The sequence below is a fragment of the Mustela nigripes genome, chromosome 13 (genome assembly GCF_022355385.1).
Source record: "Mustela nigripes isolate SB6536 chromosome 13, MUSNIG.SB6536, whole genome shotgun sequence".
In the NCBI taxonomy this organism is placed as follows: domain Eukaryota; kingdom Metazoa; phylum Chordata; class Mammalia; order Carnivora; family Mustelidae; genus Mustela; species Mustela nigripes.
Window position 1 is genome coordinate 132299951 of NC_081569.1, and position 22043 is coordinate 132321993.

Below are 22043 nucleotides of genomic sequence, written 5' to 3' on the forward strand. Positions count from 1 at the left end.
GACAGTTCCTTGAGCCTCATGATTACCCCAAGAGGTAGGTGCTTATATTAGTTTACAGATATGGAATCTGAGGCTTAACGCTAAGGTTCAGGGATGTCCTAAGGCCTCCCAGTTAACAAGGCATCTGATTTTGATCCCTGGCAGCGTGACTCCAGGACCTGTATTCCTTTATTATTGTTCTGTGGTACCACTTTCATGGTCCTATATATGGAATATAGAAATATATGAAATAGACCCATATCTATTTTTTAATTTTTTATTTATAATTTTTAAAAGTTTGGATATCATTAGTTTATTATAAAAGAGAGACGGAAATTCTTTACATGGTGAGAGAGTTCAGAATTCAGTGGAATGGCAGCTTCCTGTGATGCCTTTTCAATAGTGACTTTTTTCCCCAATCTACGTATTTCCCAACAATGTCACGCATCGCCTCTAAATAAAAACTAATCCTTGTCATCTAGAACTATTTTCGTGCCTCTGTATCTTGGGGGAAGAACTTTATTTCCAACTTTCATGCTGACTGGTTGAATCTTTCCACCCCTTCCTTTAGAGCCTGAGCCAACAAGCTAGTACAGTTGTTGACAATACTTTTCCTTGATTTTTTCTGGAATCAGAATGCCTCCTTTGGTTATGGTTTTGGCTGCACTTCTTTCAACTAATGCTCCTTTTCCAACTACTACCTGGTCAAAAAGGGGAAGATATAGAAAGGTAGGTAAGTAGTTAGATAGGCCTTGCTTTTTCTCAGGTCCAATCAAAGAAAGGGGTGTTGTAATGAATATAGCTTTGAAAGATAACCTTATTAAAGACAATTTTAAAATGGAAAAGTAAACAATTAGATCCCCCAAAAGACAATTCCAGTTGAAATTCTGTGCAGAATATTGCAGAGAACTCATCTTCTTTCTAAACTATCAATTCTAGACATTCCCTCCTGACTGAGGTCTATTAGGAACAAAGCCTTTTTTTTTTTTTTTTCTTTTTTTTGGTGACCTCAGGAGTTGTAAGAGATGTGCCAGCAGTCAACACATCTATCATTTTGTTGTTGCTCTTGTTAAATAAGTGTCACTACTCAAATTCAATATAAAAGAAATTACGATCATCAAGATGAAAAAGATCTGACTAGCATCCTTTGTCCTCAGCTCAGGAAAACACCACCGAAAGTGCTTCAGACGTGTCACCAAAGTTTCCAAGTCTTAGCCCAAAGATAGGAAAACCAAAGATACAGAACTTTCTAAATTTGTTACAACCTTCCAGTCCCCTGGGGAGAACTGTTGATGTAAAAGCGATGACTGTTGTTGTCTGTCTGATGTTTTTTTCCCACCTAGAACAATCTAATCCTTTATTTCTGTTACTGAGACTGTGTTGAGAACAGGTCCTGTAACCCTGGGAGTGAGAAATACACTTTTAATTTTTTAAAGGTACTTTAAAGTCAGTAAAGCAATTTGCTACTGGTATTTTAGAGAGAAGGATTTAATAAAAATATGATGTTCGCATCCATTGTACCCCTTTAAACCTTCCTGCTTACTTTGCATCTCTCTGCCCACCTAATGGGCTGCGGCCCGATATTGCCTTTAGATAGCACTTGAGGGAACACAAGATCATTACTCGGGGAGAGAACTAAAAGCTGTTTGGAGGTAGTCACTTCATGGTGGAATAAAACTAATTAATATTATCCCAATATGCCTCCTGTTACATCTGATGAATATGATCTTAAACTTGTACTTAAAGTTTGAGCAGCTTCATGTAGTAGGAATTTTTCTGCAGGAGATTTTGTTTAGTGTTTGGAATTGAAGTTAATTGTGTTGTAAATTCTTGGAGTGAGGCATTTTTGATCCCAACGGGTAGAAAACTAGAGTAGAAATAAAAAGTTCTGGGTTCTGGACCCAGTCCCTGTGTGAATTTGTTGCCATGAACCTCTGCCTCAGTTTCTCTATCCTTAGTATGTGGATGTTTCTTACCCTATCATAATATATAACCAAGATTTTCTCATGATGATTCTTAAAACCACCATGTGGGATAGGATAGTGTCATTCGTTGTCGTGTTACTGATGAGGAGACAGACTGACCACATTAGGTAACTGAAGTTCCAGCCTCGGTAAGCGGTGTTCGGATCTTCTGATAATCTTTTCTCATTCTGGACTGACTTCTCCTGTAGATTGCAGTTTTGAGATTTATTGAGTAAAATCAGTGAAGCTTTTGCAGTCTTTCATTCAAGACCTCCTCGGATTAGAGGAGGTATTTGATGCTGTAAAAATAAAACAAGACAGAGCAGAATCACATTAGAGTCCTGCTGAGACAGAGCAACGTTGAAGTTCTTGTGAACTTCCCCAAGGAACTGAGGTTGAGCTTCTTAAACGGGAAGTGTTTTGGTGGTGACATCAGGGCAGGGGTGAGGGTGGGTGGGGTGAATGGCAGGGAGTGAACACTTCACAAGCCCAAGTGCTTCTAACACTGAAGAATTGAATTATATGATACTGTTTTGGACAATAAAAGTGATTTCTGGCCATTTTCTCAAAATAACAGTACAGGAAAAACCATTCTGCTTGATTGATTTACAGAATACCGAGAATGATGGAAGAACACTGTCAGAACTGAATTATTAGCTAAAAAGCATTGTCAGTTAGGTTTTCAAAGTATCTTCATACTGGCCTTCAACCAATGACGAAGGCCTAAAAATTGTTAATTTTGAAATAATTTCAGATTTACAAGAAACTCATGCAAAAAACACAAAGAATTCTTATGTACTCTTGGATTCTTCAAATAATCTCAATAAATGGATCATGATCAGGAAATTAATATTGATGCAATACTTCCCCATCTATAGACCTCATTCAAATTGTGTCAAGAGTCTCACTAATAATGTCCTTTTTCTGGTCCAGGATTGATGTAGGATCACATGTTGTATTTAGTTGTCATGTCGTCATAAAGTCCTTTAATCTGGAGTAGTTAGTTCCAGAGTCTGTCTTTGTCTTTCATACTGTGAAGCTAGCCAATTCCTAGGAAGCCCTTCTCTTTGGGATTGTGTACTATTTCCTAAGGGCTACAGTCGGGTTATGAATTTGGGTAAGAGTACCATAGAAATGGTGTTGCATCCTTCTCAGGCCTCGTATGAGGGGGCACGTGATTGATTTATCCCATGATTGGTGACTCCAACATATGTCCTTTCAGCTCAGGTTCAGGCTGGTATATTTATATACTTTGCACAATAATATTTTCATTTATATATGCCTTTGTTTATTTGGCGACTAGCGTCTGAATAACAGTGGACTGTGTATGACTGTTCAGCTCTGTGAAGGATAGGCTGAAGTTAAACATGGGACCAATGGATTTGGTGTCCTCCGGAGTTTTGGCAATCCAGGTGGGCAGAGCAGATAGTCACAAGTAGTTGAAAAATGTGTGAGAGCATCATGGCCTGATATGTGATTTTTTTTTTTTTGCTGGGGATCACAGTAGCCACGGAGATTTTCTTAGAGTACTTATTACAACATGACTGTAGTGTTTCCCATCAAACAGATGGTGTGTTCCTTGAGGGCAAAGATGATGTCACTCATGGCCCTTGGACAGTGCCTGACGCCATTGTGCCATAATTATTTGTTGAAATAAACTGAGAACTGAGCAATGTTTCTGAGCTAATTAGTAGAAAGGTTTAGTGTCTCATTCCATACATGGTGGATGTTCAATAAATACCGTGGACAGACAGGTTAGAGAGGATATATCTGGACACAGTATCTATTGGTCAAGTCAGAGGAGGACTGGTTCTCCAGGAGCCAGTGAGGTAGTGATGGGGGTGGGAGGGCAGGAGGGAGAATGAAGGTGTGAGGAGAGGGGTAAGGGGAATGTTGAAGATGTGTGTAGAGATGGAAAGGTAGCTTCCTTGAAGGGGATTGAAAGCAGAAGACTGAGAGGCAGTGAGACATTTTCGATGGCCTGCGTTTTGCCCAGCCAGAGGAAATGAAGGAGGAAATGGATGTTAGGACAAGGTTGAGAACCAACCAGCTGTTTTCTAGGTTGCTTCAGTGGGGGCAAATCAGAATGTGTGTGTGTGTGTGTGTGTGTGTGTGTGCGTGTGTGTGTGTGTGTGTGTTGAGGGGTCAAGGATGGAAATTTGAGGAAATTGAAAGGGCATGAGGGTATGGTATGCGATAGACTCACTAAAAGAGTGGTAGATGGTTTCTGACTGGAGGGGTTGCAGGCACTGAGAGAGGCACAGAAAGACTCCTGCAAGGGAGTGAAAATTTGGGTGCCCAGTAAGGGACCACTTGGCAGGCACCTGTGGGAGGTTTGAACGCCAACTAGTTTTATCAGTGGAGTGAAGGGGCTAGAGGCAGGAGAGATAGCGAAAGGATGAGCACTAGGGCAGGGGACTACAGTCTGGGAGAGGGCACTGGGCAAGCAGACTTGAGAGGCGAGACCGTGGGAGGGCATGGGTTGGGATTCAGGGGAACGAAAGAGGAGCAGATGGAGGGGGAGGTCTTGGTGGTGGGTAGAGGTGAGGTTCTTCTCAGCCTCCATCTGAAACCATTAAGTAGACAGATAGAGTCTCCGTCTTGGAGGCATCTGTAACAGTCCTGTACCCCTGAGCCCTGAGCAATGACTTGGGTATTAGAAAGAAAGATGGATGGCGGCAGAGGGTGGGTGGTGTTCAACTGAGCAGCTCATTTGGTTTTGAACTTTGGTCCTTGGTTGCCTTGGCCATTTTCAAGTTGGGCCCCTCCTTCCTCCCCCTCCCCCAGCCTAACATGTAACATGACCTGTTTAGGGGTACCCACCTCTGCTCTCTGCTTCTGGGGTGAAATGTGATAGTACTCGGTTGTATTCCTTTGTGTGGAATACTCCATTCCAAAGACTGAAATTACTTAGCAGATTTCATTTCAGCTAGAAGTAAAATCCACTCCTGGTGGGTACTCATCCAGGCTAATAGACCCATCAGGTCTGAACTGCCATCAGGTTCCAAGGCTGACATTTGGGATCACTGGGCTAGTTGAGAACGCGAATGAATCTTTGGGCTTGGGTCCCTTCCTGAGTGATTCTGACAGCCTGGAATCATTTGGGGTGGGGTTGAGGGTATGTGCATGAAGGCTGAGGGCCCAATGGGGGTATCTGTTGGGGCTTTTGTCACTGCCACTGGTCCTACACCCTAGAACTACACATTTCCATTTAGGTGACAGGCAGACCGATTGCACTGGAATGGTCCTTCTGGGGTCTTTTAATAGCAGAAAGATTCAGCAAACCAAGCAGAGGAGAAAGAACAATAGATTTTGCCAGCTCCCAGTTTTACCTACTCCACCACCTAGGGACTGAAAATCCCGCCGTGTTCCTCGCTGTTTCTCGTGTCCTCTGGTTGCCCCAGGCGCAGATGGCCTGCCCCATCGCTGGCTGATCTCGTGCTGCTGGTGCTCGGGGCACAGGAGACGCCAGCCTGGCTCTCCTTGCACAGAGCTGTGGGCTCCTGCGCATGGCCATAGGTAGTAACGTTCTCAACCTTCCTTCTTTTGTTTTTTCTTTTCAACTCATTTCATTGCCATCACCCCCTTAATTTGAATCTTTCCTTTTTTTAGATAGTTGTCCTGTACTGTTGTTTTGTTTTATCTTTCATTGCCTTTCCCTCTGCAGTCAACTCTCTGACCTGGGGACTCCCGCATCCTCCAAGCAAGCCATTTCCAAAGACGGTGACAAGAAGCCACGTTGATTTACGCCTCCTCCTCTTCCTCTTCCCTTGCCTGGCCCCCTCCTGAGCGTGTGTTTCAGCCAACACAGGAGCCTGGATTGTGGAAAAGCCTCTACTGCGACTCAGCTCAGCTCAGAGAAGTCTTGGGAATGGCCTAAGTTTGTGCAATAAGAAGATTTTTTTCCCTTTTTTAAAATTCTTCATTACATTTTCTTTGAGTGTCTGTGAGAAAGTACCCAGGTCAGACTGGAATTGCTCTACAATAGAAATAACTGAACACGAACAAACTGATGAAAAAAAAAAAAAAAGAGTTAACTATTTTATTTATTTCAATATTTAAAAGAAAAAGTGCTGACGTGGCACCGTATTTTTGTTTAAAGTACCTTCTACTTCGAAAGTTAAAAGCAATTTTGTGAAGACACGAAATCAAAAGAGTACTTAATGTAAAATAAAGACTGCCTATTAACTCTAAGGAAAAATACCCCACATTTTTAATAAGAAAATAAAGATCAACTCTGCTCTCTCAGGCTTTTAAAAAAGCCATTCATGTATGTGCTTTAGGTATTTTTATTTCTGCGAGTTGGTAAGTGAGGAGTGATTGTTTTTTTTTTTTTTTTCCCCTTCTTCAAAATTCTGTTGAAAGTGTTGGTGATGTTATATGGTTATGTGTTAAGACGTGACAGAAATAAATTAGCCACAAAGGCTATCAGGAGTCTCTCCACTCCTGCCCCTCCCCCCAAAAACCCCCTCTCCCCGCCCCCTCCCCGTTAGCGATCCCCATTTATCTGGATGTCAAGAAGCAGCTCTCCTTCTGGTCGTCCTGTCTGATGAGGCCTAGTTCAGAAAGGAATTCCCTCTAGTGATTAACCGTATCTCTGCGAATGCCACATTTTCAAACACAGAGAGCTTTGTTTTAAAATAATGCAGTGAAGAGAGAGAGAGAGAGAGAGAGAGAAGGACGACAAAATATACTTCAGCTGAGGTGATACTCACTTGGTCGCCCAACAGCTTCCAGAGGAGACTGGCAGAGGGAGCCTTCTGCTGATCTGGCTTTGGGGGGGCCTAATGTTCTAGAGTGTCCCCAGGGGCAAGGAAGGCCAACCTGAGTGACAGAAGCCTCAAGCTCAGTTGCTCTTGGGGGTGAAGGAGAAAGGTGCTAACGTGTTCCCTTGTGGCCATGTGGGTGACAGTGAACGTGATGGCTATGAAATGTCATTCATCTCTGTGTCTGTGGCCTAGCAGAGGAGCCGGGCTGACTGGCTGGGCCGCTCCGTTCTACTGCAGGTCTTCTGTGTGCCCACGTTCTTGACCTTGTCTCACTTGCGAACAGTCATCATCATGAACGCACAGTCTAATGCCGGATACACCCTCATCAGCAAGTCCTTGAGTTTCAGTGTTACTGAAATGGGTCTGAGCTTGCGAATCTCTCTTGCCTTTGAGAGGGGAGATTGGATGGCACAGACGTCCTGCTAGCCCCTTCAGCTTTCTCATTGAAGGCCAGTCCCGAGGGGAGCTCACGGAGAGCGTCTTTGTATACTTCTGAAGCCCTTTTCGGTGACATTTTCTGATAGAAAAGGTCCCTTTTCAAAATGCTAATAATTATAATAATAACCCACTCTCCAACCAACTCCCGCAAGTTATAATGTGTAGAATTGTGATAAAGCTTTGCATAATGTAGGGTTTGTATCAAATTTGTGTAAGTTTCTGTTAAATAAAAGCCTGTTTCCAATGCTCCTATAGCATCTCTGTAAATTTTGCTTTACTGACCTCATCCTACTTGAGTTTGACTTTCATACCGTCTTGAAAGGCTTCTGCCCACTTTCACGCCCAAGGTGTGTTGAACCTTATTGTTTTATTCAGAAGTGGAGTGCAGAACGGTGGTTGCCGCTGGCTCGGCTGACAGGTGGTTGGTTTGGGAAGTGAATGGTGCCCAGAGCTGGTGCCAGTACCTGGTGTCTGTGTCCAGAGTTACTGTCATCGACCCATCGTCACCACGGCCATTGTCACTCTCTCCATGGAGAACCTCTTTACGTGTCCAGACTTGATATACCTGTCGAATGATGCTGATATATCTGGGCCAAGAATAGTTTGGCATAAGAACGCAAGATTTAGTGTGTGCTTGGAAAAATCTGGGAAGTGCTTGAGAAGTGCTCTCGGTATAGTGTCCCCATGCTGCCAATCGGTACCGCTGTCAACCAGACCCTATGACAGGTCTCTTCTTGTGTGTGGAAGTGAATACTTTTCTTGGTTGGGTGCTCTAGGTCAGGTGGAACCAGACCAGCCTTTCAGGCCATGTCTTGTCCTCTGAGCATTGTCACATTGTGACATTTATTATGGGCATATAAGTTTCCCTAGCAGTTAAAAGCTGCCCCCACCCATGTACTCTCCTTAGAGTTTTGTTTTCTTTTCATTGTCATATAATACGCATTATATAATATGTACCATTTTAATGTTCAGTAGCATTAAGTGCATTCACACTGTTGGACAACCATCACCTCTGTCCATCTCCAGAACTTTTTCATCTTCTCCAATGGGAACTCTGTGCCTGTTAAATAGAACTAACTCCTCATTCTCTCCTCTCTTGAGCCCCTGGCTACCCCTATTCTACTTTCTGTCTCTGTGAACAAGGCTGCTCTAGGTATCTCATATAAGTGAAAACATACGGTATTTGTCCTTTCGTGACGGCCTTATTTCTCTTAGCATGATGTCTTCAGGGTTATCTCTGTTGTGGCAGGTGGCAGGATGTCCTTCCTTAAGGCTGAGTGACATTCCATGGTATGCATACACCACATTTTATTTATCCACTCATCTGTTGATAGATACTCAGTGTAAATCGGTTTTTCACATTTATTATGTTATCACCCGGTTCCTATAGTGACTTAAATTTGAGACACTAGATACAATTCAGAGGTCACCAATGGGATTAAATATCTTCTTAGGACGGAAATTGCACCTGAAGCCTTCCTTCTAATTTGTGACCTAGAAAAGGGGACCTTGATTCTGGTGAGCAAACATTTTCTCTGTGTAAAGTAGATCTTACCCCGTGACATAGGCTCTCTTTGTAAGTATTGTCTTTGGGCTGCTTTTAGGGATAAGATGTCTAGCGCGCAGCTGTAGTACCAGTGCAAATAACAAGGATTAGAGGGGACCCAGTAGAGTCATTTGTCTTTAATGGTGGACCATGAGGTTAGGGAGTGCCTTTTTCAAATGATAGTGAGTTGTTGGCAAAGGGTGCATGCAGTTTATTTCTGTAGAGGGTCACTGATCAAGAGAGAGGTGGAAAGTATACACGTGAGCCAAAGAATGAGAAAGAGAAAAATCACTTTCCTCATCCATTTGGAAATATATTAGCTCCTGTCAAAGGTTAGTTCTGGGGTCAAATTCAGATGCCTACAGAGCAGGTATCTTCAGTGAGTGAAGCAGGCCAGGCATGAGAAAATTAGCAGAGCCAGGGAAAGGAGGCAGCCCTTGACACTCAACCTTAGGACATGTGGAGACCCTAGGCAGAGGGAGGGAGTATATGGAGCCAGAGAGCACCTACACTTTGAATGGGACAGCTTCTACCAGCTCAAGGGATACTACCAGCAGGTATGGGGCTTAGAGTTCTCGGGCCCCAGGTTTTTCGAGAGGGACCAAAAATTCAGAAATTTTGGTGAGATCTCCCCAAAATGTTTGTAGTAAATTGAAAACACTGAAAATCAGTTTTGTGTGGACAAAACTATGAGTGTGTATCAGACACCCTTTGATGACTTTGGGACAGCCTTCCCCAAGGGCTCCAGTCTAGGTAAGGTTGAAGTTGAGGATGGAATGCCTTGACCAAACTCCTTTGCTTCACCAATGGATGTGTCTAATGGTAACCTGACTTAGAATTGTTATGTGCTGGGCATGGGCCTCTGGGTTGGTCTCTGGATGGAGCCAGGTCATTATTGAGCACATTAGGAATTCAGAATGAAATTCTAGTAGAAGATATTACCCTATCCAGTCCCCCTCCCTCTGCATGTAAATGAAAGGGTTTCTCTTTAAAACCCTGGGTGGGACTATACAGTTTAAAGATATATATATATATATCTAGATATATATATATCCATATATATATATATATCTAGATATATATATCTGTATAGTTTATATAAATATATATATATCATGATATATATCATATAATATATATTATATATACATATATAAATATATACTTTTCATATCCATTTAAAGATTATATGTATATTTTTAAAGATTTTATTTATTTCAGAGAGAGAGAAATCTTGCACATGAAAGAACATGCAAACTTGGGGTGGGGGAAGGGGCAGAGGAAGAAGCAGAATCCTGCTGAGCAAGGAGCTCAATGCAGGGTGTGATCCCAGTACCCTGGGATCATGACCTGAGCCGAAGGTAGATGCTTAACTGACTGAGCCACCTAGGCACTTCAAAGATACGGTTTTTATTCCTTATCTTTATTTTACTTTATTCTTATAGCTGACCAGTCCTCTGTTAAATCTAACAGTCATCTGTTAGTTCACATTCCTTATACCCTTCTCTTCTTTTCTGAGATTTCCAAATTACTCCATGTGACTAGAACTCAGTTATAGTTTTATTGTATCCCCAAAAGAGCAAATTTAGAACTAACTTTGATTAAAAGAAATATATATTTGAAAAGTATATTAGAAAAGTATATATATATATAAAAGTATATAAAGTATATATATTTATATACATATCAAAAAGTATATATATATAAATATAAATGTGTGTGTGTATATATATATATATTTTTTTTTAAATTAGAGAGAGAGAGGGAGCTGGGGAGAGGCAAAGGGAGAGGGAAAGAGAGAATCATAAGCAGGCTCAGTGGCCAGTGCCCAGCCTGACATGGGACTTGATCTTATGACCCTGAGATCATGACCTTAAGCCAAAATCAAGAGTCAGAAATTTACCTGAATGAGCCCCTCAGGTTCCCCTAAGTAAATATATATTTTACAAAGCGTTCTCTGAAATGAGATGCATAGAAGATATAAAATACTGAAAAGAAATAAAAATTCTGGAGAAATATACATATTTATATTATATATATTATTTATACATAAATATATACATTAAAGATTTTATTTATTTGAGAGAGAGAGAGAAAGAGCATGGGGCAAGCCGAAGGGGAGGGAGAGGGACAAGCAGACCCCACACCGAGCGCAGAGCCCAACGCGGGCGCTTGACCACAGGACCCTGAGATCATGAGCTGAGCAGAAACTAAAAATTGGATGCCCAACCAATGGAGCCACCCAGGTGCCCTGGGGTTAATGTATATTTTGTATAAAAATATATATGTCACCCCAGAGTTTTTGTTACTTAAATTTTTCTTAAGTATTTCACATCTTATATGCATCTTATTTCAGAAGACACTACAACGGAGAAGATATTTCATGTGAAGTAGCATATACAAAAACCAGTCACTTGGGTCAGGGTTGTTTTCTTGCTTTCTTTCCTTTGGTCCAGATGAGGAGAAGGCTATTCCGAATAAGCAGTTTGTTTTCCCTTTGCTTTATAACAGGGACTCTGTAAACTTTTCCTGTAAAGGGCCAGATAGTAAATATTTCGGCTTTGCAGTCCCGATGTCTGTTGCCCCGATTCAGGTCTGGGGTTGTAGCATGAAAGCAGCCACGGACAATATATAAAAGAATGGGCACGGCCGTCTTCCTATAAAACTTGATTTATAGAAATAAGCAGCTCGCTGGTCCGATTTGGCCCGTGGGCCATAGTTTGCTGATCCTGACTCAGAGAGTATTATACTGTTAAATTGGGGGGTAGCAGTGGTGACATTTAAGGCCTTTTCTAAACATCAGGGCTCAGAGAAGAATTTCACATCACCAGGGGAAGGGCAAAAGGTGCATTTCATGATCAGTAGCGTAAACTGTATTGAGGCCCATATCCAAAAATGTTTTTGAGCCAAAATATTTGATCACAAGATGTTAGAAAGCCATTAAGTTTTCTAGTTTTGGTGCCGAGTCCAGATGACAATAGTATGGTGCTTACCACAACTACCTGTGAATAATCCAGCCAGTTGACGTCCTCGCTATACATAATGGTGACTTTTGGAGGTGAAATGACTAACATCATTCATCTCTACCGACTTAAGTATGAAAAAGGGCCAAATTTAAAATAGCTGAATTCAGGCAAATGGCTCCTAGGAGCTAAGGTCATGATTTGGGTACAAGGTAAATGATAAAGGACATATTTAGTAGAGCCCAGCTTGGGCGGCGTGGGGTTGCTGCAGTTAAATAAATGGCCTCTTTCCGCTCCCCCAATGGCTGTGGCTCCCTGAAGTCGTTAGTGATGAGGGGTGTTGAGGTTGTCGCTGAGGTACATGTCTACCTAAGAGCTCCGACGCTTGTGGTCACATTCAGAATCAGAACACTCCTTCCACTCAGTACCTCCCAGCCCAAAAAACTGATGAGTGATCGTCTTTCCTAAATGGTAATGAAGATTCCTGATGCCACACCTACTACAGAATCCAAACCTTCTTGCAAGTGAGTGTGGGATGGTCCTGACGGGCCGGTCATGCTAGGAAGCAGCGACCTTCCAAAATTTAACTAAGAGATGCTCTTCAGCCAGTGTGAGAGGACACTCCCTTGTTCTGAGAGAATGAGTCGCTTTTCAGAAGTCAGGGTGTGTGTTAGGGGTGCTTATTGCTAAGTTCCCTAAATTACTTCCAAGTTTTCTTAATAGGGTTCAGGTTTGCAATCAGTGTGTTGTATGTCTGCTCCATTTCCTCCAAGTTCCACTCTGTGATCATACCCAAGGTCACCCAGATGTTCGCTTTTAGGCATTGACTAGAAGGAGAAAGATTCTAGTGAGAAAACAGTATGTTTTATATTTTGAATAAATATGGCTCAAGGAGCACAACCCCTTGGTTACCTGATCTTTCCTTCCACCAGAATAGGAACTATTTTGGTGAGAGGTGGTAACAGTGGCCACCAATGGTTTAGTACACGCTTGACTGATGTGATTACGGTGACTGTGCTGTTAGGGATCACCTGGCAAGACACCGTCGTCACAGATGGACCTGGAAGTTCTAGCGGAGCTGGCTGAAGGAGCAGCATGCTGTTTAGTTTTAAATTAGCGAGATGCCTGGGTGTGTTATACTGGGTACAATGTGCAAGGGCTGGCAAGTGCTTCTCCACATCTCCTTAATATTTGACACCACTGTGTTTGAATGCACTGAAAATAACTGGGAAAACCAAAAAGTACAGAAAAGAATCTTAGCATTAATTAAAGGGATGAACAATAGAGCCCTTTAAGAAAAGGCGAAAGGATTTGGGGTTAACTTGGGGAAGAGGATTGGGGCCACTTAATAACTATCATTATGTGCATCACTGAGACAAAAGACGATGATCTTTTTGGTCTCTAGAGAGGACAAGAGAAGTTGGGGCTGACAAACAGTTCCTTTGACATCAAGAATTTGTGACTATTGAGGCTGATCTGACCTCACTGATAGCCAAACACTTGTGCGTAGGAGTTAGGGGTGTGGGCTAGATGGTCTCTCAGGTCTCGCCAAGTTTGGCAGTGCTCTGAATTGTAGTTGGGGAACCTGCAAGGTTGGTGTCTGACTCACCACCCAGGACTGGGGAGGCATGGGGAGAACTGGTCTTATGAATACATATTGTGATCATGAACCAAAATTACATTTCCAGGCTTGTTCCTATTCATACGGAAGCAATGTCACAGGGCTGTGTGGGGACTTCCATTGTTTGGGTAATGCGAGACACCAGCTGGAAAGTGAATGCAGTGGCAAGAGACGTTTTCCTCCAGAGAAATGTTAAATATTAAAAACCGAACAGCGAGAAGCAACTGGAAAGGACAGTAAGGCCGAAAGGCCCCAGGAGAAAATAGTTTTGCTGACAACTCCATCTGAGTTCTGAGTTCCAAGCCAGTTCTTATCTCACTGGGCTCCCCCATGCCCAGCATCATCATCGGGGCACAGAGTTCGTCCTTGCTCGTAGGACCCAGATATGATTCTCAACTTGATTTTGGTTGAACAACTTCACCAATATTCATGGTTGTCTGCTCCCCTCTCCCCGACTTTGTAGGTAGGGGAAGAAAGGTCTTATTAAAAGATAATTTTATATTTATATGTATGAAACAAAAACTCTGTTGGGAAAGGCTGTGGTCAGGCTTCTTTCTATATTAACTTAGAAAAGAACTTTTATTGTTTTGCTCTATGTTTGATTTGAAGATGTAGGAGGGATTGTACTGTAATTGTTGGTGTATGAAGTCAACTTTCTGAGGGCCTGAAATATAAAACAGGCTGGGAATGGGGAGAGCTTGTGTAAGAATGGGTGAAGGAAGGATGTGACGAGTTTTTGGCTTTAACGCGTAGGCTGAAATTTCTCCTTGGCTGAGTGATGGGTTCAAAGAGACTGGCAGTTTCCAATCCTGAGATGTTCTTTAGTTAAAATAGATTGTTTTCCCTCCGTAGACATCAACCTTTTTGTCCTAATTGAGAAACAGATCAATACATTTTGGCCACATACTGTTACTTTGTATAATGACCCTCCAGTTATTGGTTTGCTTAATTCTCCTGATCAATTAATCAAACACTTATTGAATGTCTTCTATGTTGCAATCCCATGCTTAGTTTTGCAGGGTATGAAAGAGAAGCAAAGGGGAGTTGAAACAAACTTCTCGGGGGTACTTTCTGTGTACTATCCCCAATAGGCTTCTTATAGATGTTAGCTTGTTAAAGCCATCTATCAGTCTTTTCAGGTTCAGATTCCTATTCTTATTTCACAGATATGGAAGTTGAGGCTCAGGGAGATTGAGTTGACAATGGCAGTTGTCATAGCAGGTAATGTCTGATCTTTCCAATCGAGGATTTTCTGCCTCTGGCCCTCTCCACTGTTTAAGTCATCTTTTCTGTTCATGGAGAGAGGAGACAGGTGGCTACCATATTATTCAAGATGAGACCATTTGTAATTAAGTGCCAAGTTGGTACAAAATGTGAGTGCCATACGGGTTGAGCGAAGGGGGTGGAAGTAGCGGGACCATGAGTACAGTTGGGGTGAGCAAAGAGAAAACAGGCCATTGAACGTGGGATGTACCTGAGCTAAAGCTCAGAGGTGTAAACTGCACGGTGGCGTTGTAGGCAGAGTGAAGTGAGCCTGAGTGGAGTTGGGGAAGGTCCTGGGCTGTGGAGAGAAGTCAGAGGAATGCACAGAGCAGCCATGTCTTGGTGAGGCTGGATCCACAATGCTGGAAACAGGAACGATGAATGGGATGTTTGGGATGGCTATGTGAGGACAGCCAAGCTCCACATCTAGAAATTTCCCTACCAGACTGTCTTTGACCCTGTTGTGACTATGGGATCGTACCCCTTGGTGGGGGGGGGGGGGAGAAGAAGTCAGGATTCCTTCTAAATGACCTGCGATGGAACCCCAGTGTAGCCTTTCTTCTGTGTGATGCTTGGCCAATGGAAGAAACGTTCATCTTGCTGAGTATCAAATAATTCCGTGGGCTCTTTCTACCAAGTATTATTCTGAAACTATCTTCTAGTATCTCCGGGTTTGTAACACATTTGAGGAGGAGTGTGGGCTATCCTGAGAGGCTGGTTGGCCCTAGACAGCTTTGTATCTAAGAGACTAAAATTTGGGATCAAATCGATGCGTGTCCTTTTTATCACTTTGGAGTGAGTTGACTTGAAAAAGTGTCCTTTATACCTACCAGTCATTGAATGGAGTTGAGGAAAATCAAGGAGAGAGGGCTCAGATTCTGACCATTGCCCTGGTTTGGGGGAGGGGAGTGCAAGCTCGTTCTGGCCCCACTGCCTGCTTATGCTTAGCCATTTTCCATGTGGAGGAATCAAGAAGTCCCGAGATTACAGTTCCTGAGTCCTCACACCAATTTCGACCTCCTGTGCTCATGTCTCACTGCTTCTTCTCATTGGTGGATTCTTCACTGGCTCCCAGGGCTGAAAGAGGTGTAGCCCTGCGTGGAGAAGATGCACTGTGAGTCCAAAGAGTAGGGCCATCTTCTCTGGGTGGCCAAGAACGGTTGGCATTTCCACCAGGCTCTCCAGGTTAGTTTCCTAGCAGCCTGGCTGGGTTACTGTCCCACTTAGCAGGTGCATGGGCCCAAACTCAGCAGGGTTAGGTGAGGCAGTCAGCATCGCAGGGGAGGGGAGAGCAGGGGCGGGGCCCGTGCTAGACACTAGATCTCTCGTGCATTTGCCTTTGCTTATCATTTGCCTGAAATGTTCAGTGGCACTTGTGTTGTTGCGGGTATGTCCCAAAGTGGCAGAGCCCTGGATGGAGAGGGTCACCTGCTGGCACCGAATTGAAACCCCCGATAGAGGAATATCCATCTTCTGAGAAAAGCAATACGATGCCAGCTTCTGGATCCACCCCTGCCTCTCCCCCCCACCCCCGCGCTCCGCCCACGCAGACATTTACGCAGCACCCGGGCCTCATGTGGCACCGTCTCACCGAACCTTGTCGAATTCTCTGTTTCCTTCCTCTGCCTTTCAACTGTACCATTGCCGCAGATCCGGTAGGGCCGGTGCTGTGCGGCGCAGTGCTAACTGCGGCGGGTGCAATGTTCTGTGTCTGTTTCATGCTGCCACCTACCTCACCTACGTACTGGCTTGCAATTTCACCGTGTGCCCTGCAGAAAACACCCCAGGCCTGCCTCTAATGGCACATTAGGTCCATCACAGGCAGCTCTCAGAGTTTATTTTGCCCTACAGAGGTTGAGAAGGTTGGCTTTAAAAAAGAAGTCCCTGCCTGGTGATTGGCGCAGAGAGAGATCTTCTGAGACAGCAAGTTGCCCTTCCTGCTCCCTCTCCATTAATTCCAGGAAACTCTGCAGCTCGCTCTCCCCTGCCCCCATCCTCTGGGCTCTGAGCTGTGCTAATCACAGCTCATTTCTGCTGCATGCCTCATTTGGGGGAAGAGCACTCCAGGGCTCCCAAAGTATGAACGGGGAAATTAAGGATGTTTGGCCAAATGAGTCACCCTACCGTCACAGGGACAGCCCTCCTCCTCCCCCAGAAGGTCCCGGTGCCTTGTTCCAGGATTTACTGGGAGAGGGTTTCTCCTGGGGCTTTTCCTCTGGACCAGATGGGGTTTTGTATTGTAAAGGAGAGAAGGGACACCAGGCTCCCTGACCAGTCACACGCCATCATGTGTTCTTCAGTCTTGTCACCTCCTCTAACAACCCTGGCATGTTGGGCCCATTTTACAGCTGAGGGAAAGAGGAGGAGGAATGACAAGCAGTGATGTGCCTGAAACTTGGTAGATGCACATGTCTCTTTGACTTCAAAAGCCGGTGCTCTTTTGTTCCTTTCTAACCATTGACCCAGGAGGGGGCCCTTCTGCATCACCCCCCGTCCACTTCTTAAACCAAGAGCTCTGGGCTTCTGTACACTCTTGTTTCCTCTCCCCCAGCCTCCAATGTGAAAGTATACTTTTTTTTTTTTTTTTTTTTTTTTTTTGTAGGAACGAGAGTCTTGCTGGCTCCTGGGAGAATCCATCCTGGCCGGGAGTCCTGTTACCCCCTGGCCGGTGGGCACTGTGGGTTTAGCCAATATGCTAATGAGCCTGCATTTCCCAGCAAGGGCTGACTGGGGCATTGCAAAGCGCCAGCTGCCCTGGCCAGGCTCCCCTCTGCCAGGCAGCTCTGTGGGACCGCACTAGGTGTCTGTGCATCTGTCCGGAGGGGAGAAAGAGCTTCCTCTCAATCCCAGACAGGATACTTGTCTTCTCCTGGGGCTTCTATGCCTCTCATTACCTCATTTGAAGGCTCCAGGCATCATCTGGTTGATCTGCTTCCAAAGAAACTCCTTCTCTGTCTTGGTAAATAACAAAATCCAACCTAGTTTATTAGTCCGATGAACTCCAAGTTCCACGATACCATTTAGGTGAGAATGTGCCATTAACCAAATGAACAAACCTACCTTTTTCTTCCATCCCCCTGTTTGCTTGCCTTTTGTCCAGAGGAATGTTTCTTAGGAGGGTCCTTTTTCTGGGAAAGCCTTTAGAGTTATCCCCGTTGGGACACTTCTCTTACCCAGGAGGCCATGGAAAGGGTGCTGGGTGCAGAATGGACAGCATCCAGGAATATTTGGGCCCCAGGGTTTTGATGTGCATTCATCCTTCTGGAAGGCAGGGTCAGGGAGGAGTCAGCTGGCGAGGCCCCAGGGCCTGTTTTTTGCTGTAGTGGCTGAACAGGAGCAGGGGCGGCCCCAGGAGCAGGACGCCACGATTCCAGACCACCTGACTTACACTCCCAGGAGCCAGTCCATGCCATAGAAAGACCTAGGAGACCCGGGTCAACCTTCCAAGGGGCCTTGCTGCTTCCTTGCCCCATGGCCCTGGGCTGGTCACCTTTGGGGGCTCTGTGTCTTCAGGTATTTGGAGAAGGGTTTGGCCCTGGGTGGTCCCAGGCTCACTGTGGTGCTGACGGTCAGAGGCTCTGAGGAGACAGAGTCAGGAACCCGTGAGGGAGTTAGCTGGTCTGACAGACTAGCTTTGCATTTTAACTATGGCTTTTTGGAAGTCAAGTTTTTAAGCCACGGGGTGGTGGTTCAGTGGTGGAAGTTCCAGGCCCTGTTCCAAGGGTTTGGGAAAGAGAGATGGCAGTTTGTACCTTACCCTGCCCGCGCCCCCCCCATTACTGGTTATGCTGTGGGAGCCGAGGCCTCCCCTGTCCTCTCTGTCCCCACACCCCTGTGAAACCCCACCTGCCCAGATCCATCCGTCTCTCCCTGCTTGGAGAGGCAGATGGAGAACTGACTGGGCTTGGTTAGACCAGGCATCTGACATGTGGCGCCCGGGACCCCTGTGGGGGGTGCACCTGCGGAGAAGCCTTGATATGTCACCCAGCTCTGGACCTGCAGAGATCAGGCTCTGTCATCTCACAGGCTGGGCCCATTCACAGGAGGCTGCATTGGCCCCGACTGCCACTCTGTCTGAGGCTGCTGGGTGCAGAGACCAGGCCTCAGAGGAGGAAACAGATAGTCGCTGCCAAGATTTCAGAGCTTGAGGAGCATGGAGGCCTGAGGCTCTGGACTCCAACTTGAGTGCTCTCCTCTTTGGACCTCCTCCTCGAGCTATCCTCTCTATGCAGGCTCTGTACCTCCCCTTTTGGTTTTAAGGAGCTAATTAGCTTCTTTGCCTTAAAGCTCTTCCAGCTCCTCACCTTTAACTCTGTGAGGGTCAGGTTTGGAGGTGGCCTTGACCTGATTTTGCCCTGGGGTAATTCAGGAGTGCCTTTAATCCAGGACCCTGGATTAGCTGTGGGGGCTAGGATGACACGGTCTCCCAGATCCTCACCCCACTGCTGACTGCTCCGATTCCCCTCGCACTCCCCAGCCTGGAGTGTGAACAGGGGATGGGGTCGTGGAGAGGAAAGCAGGACCTTAGCACAGGAGGGCAGCCCTCTGACTGGAGAAGCCCCCGGATGCTCAGAAGGTCCAGTGCTCCCTCGAGAGTCGCCCATTGGCCCTTCAGCCTCCTCGTATGAGGTGAAGGGTCTCTCCATGGTCTGTCTCCTGTGACTCAGTGGTGTGGTAGCTGTTGGCACGGATGTTGGGTTATGAGGCAGCCGTGCATTGTGCTTCCACCCACTGTTCGCTAGGACATCTTGAGTATATTCTCCCCTACTCTGAGCTTCAGCTTCTGTAAAATGGGGACAGTGACACCTGGGTCACAAGTTATTTCAAGCATTAGAGGAGGACGTGTGTTCAAAGTGTCCAGCGAGCGCTCAGGAAGCAGATTGATAAATGGGAACTGTTCGCAGTCATAGTGCTGAATACTCTTCTGGGGAAGAGAGAGTTGAGTTTCTACATCTTTTTAAGAATTCAGCCAGAATTCTTGTTGTGTCTCCTGAAAATGTAAGAGCCCAGATCTCTTTTCTGGGTTCTTATTTTCATTCTCTTACCCGTTCCTTCCTGCTCCCTTCTTTGTCTCCCGTCTCCCTCCCCACCCCATGTCCTTCACCCTGGATCTACTCGTTCTTCCTCTTACTTCATCTCTCCTCTCTGTTCTCACGATTTCTAGAACCTGTGATCACCTCTTTACTTATTCATGGTCCCACATGCATCCTGGGAGTTCTGAAAGCTGGTGTCATCAGCTTCCCTGCTTGCTATGAGTTCTACCTCCCAGCTCCATGAAGATACTCTAGCTCCCCCGCAACTGCAGGTTCCACTCCTGGCTTTCGGGTCCCCACCCCTCTTGAGATGGAGATTTTCCCACAGTGATCCTCCGCCATCTTGGATCTTTCTTACTTTTAGTCTTGGAGTTCCCAGCCACCATGGCAGGTGGATACGTGAGTGTGGAACTCAGGGCACAGGTCCTGAGAATTTGAGAATGACACGTGTGTAGATGATATTTGGAGGCAAGTGAGTTTGAGAATGACACGTGTGTAGATGATATTTGGGGGCAAGTGAGTTTAACTTGATAAAGATAAGGGTCTAGAGTTAGAAAGAAGAGGAGATTCCAACAAAGGAGATTGATCAGGGATAGCTGGGATCGTGGAAGGAGGACAGGAGAGTGCAGAAAGGGGGTGGAGGGTGCTGGCCCTTTCGAGGAGTCAGGTTGAAAAGAGGAACAGAAATTGGGTCCTTGGTCAAGGGGATGCTCAGTCAGGAAAGATCTCTTTGAAAGACGGGAGCTCTTCCCACGTGTTTGCATGCCAGCAGAACTGTTGACTAGAGAGAGAAATGGATGCCAGAGGAAAGAGCAGCAGGAACAGAGTTCTCAAGGAGGCATGAGAGTTTGGGATCCAGGCACCACTGGAGGATCAGCCTTGGGTAAAAACTGGGAGAGTTGGTTTCTGATAATAGGAGGGGCGCAGGTGCAAGGGGCTGCTGGGGGGAGGTGCGTGGAGAAGACAAGACCGTTCTATTTTGATGACAAGTGTATTTTTTCAATGAAATAAGGAGAGTGTGAGGAAGTGATACAAGCTCTGGGAGACTGGAGAAAATGGAAAGGTGTGGGAGAGTGGTTTGCCCAGGGAGATATGGGAGTATTGCCAAGATTTGTGGTGGCCATTTCAAAGGAGGCTGGTCAGCACCATGACTGGGATATAGGCACAGAGCGGGCAAGGCTTGGGCTTAAAGAGAGAGAGGGTCTGAAGATATGTGCACAGTTGTGACTTCAGGGACAGACGTGGAGTCTCTGGATACAGGTGTGCAAGAAGCAGCACAGGTAGGGTGGTGCGTGGTAAGGAGTTGCAGTCGGAGCTTCCAAGGAGGGAAGGAAGTTGCCAGGGCACTCAGTAATGGTGACCCAGCCTCTGATGAGCTGTGCCCTTCTGGTGTGGGCTCCCCTGTTCTCCTCTTAAGATGGTTAAATAGACGGTAAAATAGAAAATGGTGGAAAGCAATGCTTGTTCTGGGGCTAATTCATTCATTGTTGCAAGAGTGCGGTTTAGTTAGCCTGCAAGGATGCTCAATGGTTCGTAACAACACAATGGAAATGCCACCTTAACTCTCCTCCTAACACTGGGGTGGGCACTTGGGTTTGCTCTTAATTGACACAAAAGAAATTTTCTGAGCGCTTCGTTGTCTAAGGGGCCTTATCTTGGGGAGACAGTGTATGTTGCCTGTCTGCAGCCCCTGAGAGGAAGCGAGGGCCTCCTGTTTATGCACGGGACCCATGGGTCTCTGGCACACAGAACTGCTATCTGGAAGATGTAGCTTATGCCTGGACACCGGCCAGTATGAATTGATGTCTTTTGCATCCAACAATCACAGGACTGTCTGAAACACTTAAGAGTATGTCAACAGTAGGCTATGAGGTTGAGAGAAATGCAGAATTTCTGGGAATGAGAATAGAGGCTGTTGGTTGGTGCCAAAACAAAGCAGAAGAGTGGTAAAACCTTGCTTTTTCTTTTTTGTTTTTTTAAAAGTGTTTTCTGGTTTAGCAAAGCAGTAGCACATACCCTGTTGCCGTGATCCTCACAATTGAAGGATGAGGGCAGGAAAGGTTCTGGAGCCTCATTCGACCAAGGCGGACTCAGGATCAGAGTAGCTGGTGGACTTGCCTGTGGTCCCATATTCCAGCATCGTGGCATGGTTTGCTGATGTGCGGGAGCCTTGAGGAGAGTCTAGGAGGCAGGGGGTCCCCAAGTGTGGCCCCAGGACTCCCACCCCTGTCAGGATTTGCATCTTCCCTGGTGGTTCTTATGGGCTCTGAGGTGGGAAAGCTGCAGGATCACCACAGTGGCTTTGCTTTGGCGTGGGGACAGGGGGAGACCAGTGACTCTTGCCTCTCTGAAGTCCTTGTGCCCCAAAGGAAAAGAAGAACTTCCACCTCAAGGCAAGGAGCGTGAGAGAGGTGGAGCTGCTTGGGAAGGGGGGGTTGGGAGAATAGGCAGTGTACACGGCAGTAGA

At 45.6% G+C, this 22043-nt stretch overlaps 1 protein-coding gene across 6 annotated transcripts in view; it reads left to right on the forward strand.

Annotated features, from left to right (window-relative positions):
• Positions 1 to 22043, forward strand: part of DPF3 (double PHD fingers 3) — a 262300-nt gene that overhangs the window by 203847 nt on the left and 36410 nt on the right. For 2 of the 6 annotated variants that reach the window (XR_009399201.1, XM_059373824.1), the window contains exon 10: positions 5611 to 5699. The exons of 3 other annotated variants lie outside the window; for them this stretch is intronic. Coding sequence is in view for 1 of the 3 variants with exons in the window: in XM_059373823.1 (XP_059229806.1) it covers positions 5611 to 5732 (122 nt within the window). In the remaining 2 variants the exon portion in view is untranslated. Of the gene's footprint in view, positions 1 to 5610; positions 7390 to 22043 lie in introns of those variants that run through there. One more of the 6 variants, XM_059373823.1, reaches the window with a different exon arrangement.